The sequence below is a fragment of the Bison bison genome, unplaced genomic scaffold (genome assembly GCF_000754665.1).
Source record: "Bison bison bison isolate TAMUID 2011002044 unplaced genomic scaffold, Bison_UMD1.0 scf7180017864471, whole genome shotgun sequence".
Lineage (NCBI taxonomy): Eukaryota > Metazoa > Chordata > Mammalia > Artiodactyla > Bovidae > Bison > Bison bison.
Genome location: NW_011495032.1, coordinates 7,265,217 through 7,272,632, shown reverse-complemented (window position 1 = coordinate 7,272,632; position 7,416 = coordinate 7,265,217). Strand labels below are relative to the sequence as shown.

Genomic DNA, 7,416 nt, shown 5'->3' with positions numbered 1-7,416 from the left:
GCACGCAGGGTACACATTTATTTTGATTTTGATCTTCTCTAACCTAACTAGTGAAACTTACCATCAAAGAATATGTGTAGTTACTTTTGCCATAATATTGTTCAAACATAATCATCAAAAAGAGGAAAACTATTTTGTGTTGTAGTATTTAGTTTCTTTGTAATAGTGTGTAGAGTAGTGTGAATATGAATAACTTTCTGACTCTCAACTGTCAGTAAGACAGCCTCTTACTCTATTAACATCTAACTTGTATGCTACCTTCTTAATAAAAAAGTTAGAAGTCTTTTGTAACACTTTGTGAAAAATCTGTGTTCAGACTCATATTTTTACCTCCTTTCTAAGAGTGAAAACCTACTAATGTGACATCAGATCACTATATTCTTTAGTCCTGTTGGCTTATCTGTCTCCTTTATTCATTTATCTTATCAACAGCTTTTACATGAATGTTTACTATGATGTGTTGGGAATATTGTGAAACCTTTTAATTAGAAGAGAAATGTAATATATTCAACTTGTGACTTCAAAGAGCTTGTGGTCTTAGAGGTGAAAATGTGAGACCATTTGACAGATATTCTGATGGGTGCTCTGGGCCATAGAACAGGAATGTTCTAGGGCCCTTGTCTGCCCCACTCCTCCCAGATTTCCTTCCAAGGCAGGCTTCCCAGAGAAAGTCGTGTTTCGATGAGGTATAAGGTGGCAATAGGTATGGCGGGGAGATGAGGAGAATCTACCTCCTCAGGTAGAGAGTAGCCTGTGCAGACGCAGTCAGACAAAGAGGGAGCATAGTGTACTGTGGGACCTCTGGTGATTCCTCTGATGGTAGCTGAGGAAGTTTGACAGGGTAGGTGGGAGATGGGGCAGGACAACTGGTAGGGTCCAGCTCACAAATGTCCTTGAGGGCTGCCTGAGCTTCAGGAAGGCAGGAACAGTTATTTATGAAGTAGCATCAATAGGATTTGGTTTAACCAACATTTCTGAAACAAATAAGAAATGTGATCAAGCCATGGTTTTGTTAATTCTATGCAGTGCTGACTTTCTGTGGGCATTACATCATATGGTCCTTGAGCTGAACAGCTATTTAGCTCTGGTATGGGGCTACAACCAGAGAAAATACCATGACTGGAATATCTAAATTTCAGATTTGTTGCTATAAAATAGGTGTATTTAGATCTGGTTTTGCTTGGGAAATACATTTGATTTCAAATCTAGATGTGAAGTTTCAGCTGTCCTTTTTCCATAATTAATTTTATAAGATTATAGAATGTTTTTTGGCAACCCAGATTTGTTTCATACTTTTAAAAATTCTTTTTGGGGGGAGATTTTACTCTTTATATTTATTAAAGATGCCATTTTTACTGCCTTCTTGAAATTGGGAAATAATCCGACCTTGATTATCTGACATAACTCTAGGACCTGGTTGTCTGTGGTCTTAACTGTGAATTGTGCATTGTGGGTAGTTGAAAAGATAGCATTTCATAAGCCATAAAAAAAGTCCTTTGGAACATCATCCATCACAAAGAACTAAAGAGGAGCCTGTTGCCTTCCAGAGAGTTCTGATCTGAAACATTATTTCGAAGAAAGTTGTTTCCTTGGTGCTCATTAAGAGGATTAGTTCCCGGTGGAGCTTTGAGGTCATACATCCAATTCTGGTTAAAGAAGATACTTTATGTAAATATTTGCACATTGTGAGAATATATATGCACAGATTATAAAAATATGTATAAGTAAAGTGTATCTCCACTTCTTCCTCTGTCACTACTTAAAGATTCCATTTTATAGAGTGTCATATTAGCATATTTCTGTAATAGAGTGTATGCTTCTTCTCTCATTTAATATATACTGGGTATATGCTTTGTGTCTATAAACATTTGATTCATTATACTCCAAAAAGTTAGGAACACTTTTTAAGTACATTTTCTGTAATCCTCAAACCAGTTAATAGTTTTAATCATAGCTAAACTAGGCTTGGAATTTGCATTGAGAATTGATTCTAGTTGTCTGCAAATTATATTGGTTAATCTATTCTTTTTTGTTTGAAATAATATTTTTTAACTAAATTTTCTTATCTGTGATGAAAGTGATGTCAGAAGTCTTCTACTTTAGCATTTAAGGTTTCTTAAGCAAAATAGAATGTAATTCCTGTTGGATAACTTAAGAGGCAAACCCTGCCATGTTTTTCCTTCTTGACGTCTATTACTTCATAAACTAATGAGATAGATGAGTGTATGTGTGAATTGTTTATTCTGTTTATGATAAAGTCACATGAATAGCTTGATATCTATAGCAATTACATTTTGAAAGTTTGCCTTTGGTTCCCTTCTTTCCTCTGCTTTTGATAGTTCTTATAGGATATTACCTTGAAAGACAAGAGTCAGGATTTCCCTTGAAACATTATAAAAGTAGAGTGTCACTCAAGAAATAAAAACTAGTCAGATGGTTTTTTCCAGGCTTCTCAGCATTCCTTGTAAGCACAGGACTTGACTCCCTAAGAATGGTGCTTTCAGAAAGTTCAGGCGGCACATGTGTTTTTATTGTCTCTTCCCCCTCTGTCACCCCTTTGCCATAACAGATTCTTATGTAGAATGTTCAGTGTGGGCACTCAATGAAAAGACAGAGTGATGCAGAATACTGTGTTTTAGCTTTGACCACCTAATTAATTACAGCCTGAAAAACTTTTATATACTTATTTTAAATCCTCCTTGTAGATTAGTCTTTGGAAGTGGTCTACAAGTGGAATTTTTTTCCTCTTGTGTTTAATTATCCAATATTTGAACTGTTGGTTTCATCACTAAGTGTACTTAAATGAAGCTTGGGGCAAAATCGTGAACAGAATTGTAAGCAGCATTCTTTTTTTCCATACTACTGTTGCCATATGTTAAAGGAGCCAGTCAGCACAAATGGGTGAAAGACCCTTCTCTGAGTCAAACACCAGGACAGTAAACCTTGTTAAGAATTGTGTTTGCTGTTATTTCAGATCACGTCTGCTTATTCCTTCTCATGCTCTTCACTGTCTTCACAAAGCAAGCTCAGCCCACAGAGAGAGCAGAGAACTCATTGCTGTAGTATACGTGTTAAGGGTGTGAGAGCTGTGTAAAAATTCAGATGTGATCAGGCAAAAACTAGAAGAAACTGATTGATTGAGCATGCACATATGTGAAAAACTATCAGAACTGCTCTTACTACTTTTTGATTGTGTTGGAGTAGGCAGTGGAATAGGACTAGAGCTTCACATATGCCTTTCAGCAAGGAATGCAGAAGTACCTACATTACGTTCCGGTACCCTTTTCATTTAAATGGTGGGGAATCTTTCTCTCTCTCACCTTCCTAAGCAGAGGCGGAGGCCCAGAGAGGCTGAGCAGCTAGATCATTGAGTTAGCATGGAGCTGGGCAGGGGGAGGCCAGGGGGCATTTATCCATTGGAAGTGGGATTGGTCCCCTAAGGATAAGTGTTATGTCTTGCAGTTTTTAAGCAACTTGTCATTTACTGAAGGGGTCAGTAGATATTCCCTAGTTTTTTAAGGTGCTAAATTAAACATTTAGCACCTGTTGCCTTGGTTGTTATTGTAGAAGTTGTTCAGAATGTTATCAGAAATTGCTGATTAGTCGTTAGTGCTGCTTTGAGTGAAAAGCCAGTACTTCCACATCACTATAGCAAAATAAAGATAAGTTTAGGAATTCCTGAAAGTGAAAATGTTAGTACTCAGTCGTGTCCGACTCTTTGTGACCTCATGGACTGTAGCCTCCCAGGCTCCTCTGTCCATGGAATTCTCTAGGCAAGAATACTGGAATGGGTTGCCATTTCCTTCTCCAGGGTATCTTCCCCACCCAGGGATTGAACCTGGGTCTCCTGGATTGTGGGCAGACTCTTTACCGACTAAGCCACCAGGGAAGACTGGTGAATCCCACATGAAGCCCTGTTTTGACTGACAGCTCAGCTTGCATCCTGCACTTGACCTTGCCTTGCTCACCAGCACAGACCCAAGCTTTTGGACATGACTTAGGTACCTTTAGGGTCTAATTCACCTCTGGCACTGAGCAGAGAACACAATAGGAAGTTGATTTGGCTTTTCACTTCCACATTCTTCTAAGTCAGGCAGTTTTATGATTCTGGTTTGTAAGACATTCTTGTTATAGTTTGGCCATAAATCTACCTTTTCTCTGAAGTCATAGGCTATGCTCACTGTAATGTAGTAAACATTGCTATTTTCACATCAGTGAATCAAGGTTATTTTTTTCTTATATTTCTGACAAAGTAATTTCTGTCTAGTCTAGAATTAGTAGATCCTCTCAAGATGGAAGTGTTTATTCCCATCAGCTATCACGTAAGTGGCTACACGCTTTCAGTTTGCAAAGTTGTTTCTGAGTATTTTCCCAGTACTGCGTTCCTGTTTCCTCAAAGTGAGTTGAAAAATAAGGGCATCATGATCTTTTCTGAGATTTATGGCCAAGTTATATTAGCCCTTAGGCTTCGTAGGATTCTGTCTTGTCAGTATCCTATGACATGAGAAGGTAATTAGTTCTTTTCAGGCCAGTGGCTGATATTCAGCATGAGTATTGAAGTTATCAGGCCACTTGCCGTAGACTTAGGTGTGAGGCTGGGTAAGTGGAGGCACCTGGGGAGGGATGACAGGCAGATCTCTCTGGCTTCCCATAGGAAAAACAGGAATTAATGTCAAGGCCACTGAATGAAGGTTATTGGTCCCGATTTTTTATGTTTGTTGGTTTAGTAATTATGTTTGCAGCATCTACACACTGGTTTGAAGTAGGCAGGTTCTGTAGCTGGGTGAGTCCTTGTGACTTCTGTTTGTAAAGATGGCCAGGCTGGAAGCAGTGAACCCTCTTAATTAGGTAAGTTCATGAAGCTAAGTGACCAGAGCCTTTATTCTGTTTTTTAATCCAAATTAAATTATCTTTCTAAGGACCCATTGCATATGAAAATGACTATGGCCTTTTATTATCCTCTTGTGGAGAAGTTAAAGCCATAAAAACTGATCATCTCTGGAAGACTTTTGACGTTGTATTTTCTGATACCAGTTTGCTCTTTGGAGAGCTTTCTTTGCCTTTCTCACCTTTAGGTGCTCTTTCACCTTCCTGCTGCAGTTCACAGCTCTGTGAGGCAGTGAGCAAGTTGAGTTTTGCCTACACCCCTCCTATTGTTGTCAGTGAGGCCCAAGCAGGGCCAGACATGGGCCATGTCGTGATCGTGCAAACGGAATGTGACTGACCGTGTGTGAGTTTCTCTGTCTTCATTAAACTTGTTCCCCTTCTCTGAAACCCCTCATGCTGCACGCTAGCACGGAGCAGCCGTATCCCTCGACCCAGCACGAGTCAGGGGTGCAGCCGCGATGCCAGCCGTGAGAGCAGCCGGGATACGAGCCCTGCTCGGGGCTTCGCGCCGCTCGGTGAGTACCCGCCAGCTGGGCACCCCGAGCGCCCCACCCTGCCAGGCCCAACCGCCAGCCTGTGTCCCTCCACCACCGTCCCGTGAGCCTCTGCTCTCCATCCTCTTCCTGAGCCACCCTTGTACCCCTCTGCATGCTCAGATTTTGGCTTTCCCAGTTTTTATTTATCAGAGGGAAAAAGCACCACCTCACTCTGTACCGTTGTCACTTGGGACCACTGGCTCCTGGGTAAGCCCACCTGTGAGGTCATTGCCAGTGTGAGGTGAAGCTCAGCCAGAGATCACTGTGCTTCAGACTTGAGTGCATTCAGGGCGTATCGCAGTCGTTGAATTTCTACAACTTGTTTTCGTCTTACAAGGCATCAGTTCATGTGTGAGTCACTTCAAAGGACAAAAAGTAAAATCATGATAACATTTAGGAAGGTAAACGTGTTCACTTTGGGTGTAGGAACGTTAATCAGAAAAGCAGCATGATTATCAGCTGTCCTTCTGTTGAATGAGTCCTTTCAAAACCTTCTTTAGAGCAGTCTACAAATTGCTTTTGGATAAACTGACAAGGTGTATGTATAGCACACCTCGATGTTCACTGTTAATTATTAAGAAATTTTCCTTTTTCCTGGGCTCCACGGGCTCTAATGTTTGTGACCCACTGCCACCCGAGGACAAAAAAAAATCACAATATTTGGTGGCCATGGTGCATTATAAGTACTTACTTCTGATCACCAGTTGGGTGCCAGTTGGAGCTGTCTGACACACCCACATTCAGTTTTTCTTACAGCCAGAATTTGTATTTTAACAATTTCTAGTATTCAGGAAAAACAAGATAAAAAGAGAAACATGTATCCTTTGTAGATATTGAATTTACTTTTTCTATTTAGTTTTAATAGTCCTGCCTTTCTCTAAAATGGACATATACCTTTTCACTTTGCACTGTCAACACACATTTTCACAAAAACGAAATGTTTTGTATTCTTCAGTAGTGGTGTTCTAGTCGTTTGGCATATTTAGTGCTGTGCAGTTGTCTATTTTTGTCGTGATAAGCATGGCAAGTAAGGTAGAAATCATCCTATAATGCTTGGGCCTAGGCCTTAAGTTATTATCTGGAGCTGTGAACTTCAACAGTCTGTTATTTTGACTCTAATTATGAGGCAGGTCTTTCAAATATAAAAATGTCACTGTGGAAGATGGATGGTGGAGCAAAAGCATTAGGTCTTAATATTTTCCTCTGTCTCCTTCTGATATCATACACTTCTTCCCCGGATCTTTTTTCCCCCAAATCAATAATTAAAATCTAAATCTATTTCTTCATGAACACTGTCCTTCGTGGAGTTCTCAGAAAGAGCAGGAAAACAGATGCAGGGCCCTCTAGACAGTCCACCAGACTTGGTGAGGAGATACGTGTGTGAGTGTCCTACTTGCTGAGCACAAGGGCCTGAGAGGGGCACAAATTACCTGGCCCCTCCCAGCTCTTGCACAGCAGTCTCAAGTGTTAGATCAGAATCCTCAAAAACATCAGGGGCAACAATGATGGTTTTTTTCTGTAAGAACTGGTTATTTTTCCTTTCAAATTATGGCTATGTATGCATCCTTGTTCATGATTTGACCTTCCAAATAACTTAGAATTGAACACTGCAGTCTATTTATTGGTCATTTTGTCTCTTAGAGGCAGTTCAGTGTTTTTATTTCCTCAGACATTGCTGTGTTTGTTACTGCCCATGGAAGCAGCCTTTGTGACCCTAGTCTGTGGCCCAGGCAAGATGTGCTGGACTCTTGAGGTCTTCACGGGACTCTGAGGAGCTGAGGGACCCAGCTCCTAGTTTCCACTCAGGTGTTTTCTGATGACAGTCCGGGTTGTGATGTGTCATTGCTGCTACCGCAGCTGGAGTTGTGGCTGTGGGTGCTTCTCTTTCTGATAATCTCTAGCCACCAGCATAGTCTTCTGTGTGGTCAGGGCAGGAGTTAACATCTTTTCAGCTCAGTTTTTAGACCATGCCTTTTTGGGGGGGGGGGGGGGT

At 40.7% G+C, this 7,416-nt stretch overlaps 1 protein-coding gene across 8 annotated transcripts in view; it reads left to right on the top strand.

Moving 5' to 3' along the window:
• CLASP1 (cytoplasmic linker associated protein 1) overlaps window positions 1-7,416 on the top strand; it is a 275,326-nt gene that overhangs the window by 195,006 nt on the left and 72,904 nt on the right. Inside the window, exon 22 of one of the 8 annotated variants that reach the window (XM_010860824.1) lies at window positions 5,295-5,402. The exons of the other annotated variants lie outside the window; for them this stretch is intronic. Within the exon in view, the coding sequence (XP_010859126.1) occupies window positions 5,295-5,402 (108 nt within the window). The remainder of the gene's footprint in view (window positions 1-5,294; window positions 5,403-7,416) is intronic. 8 annotated transcript variants of the gene reach the window in all.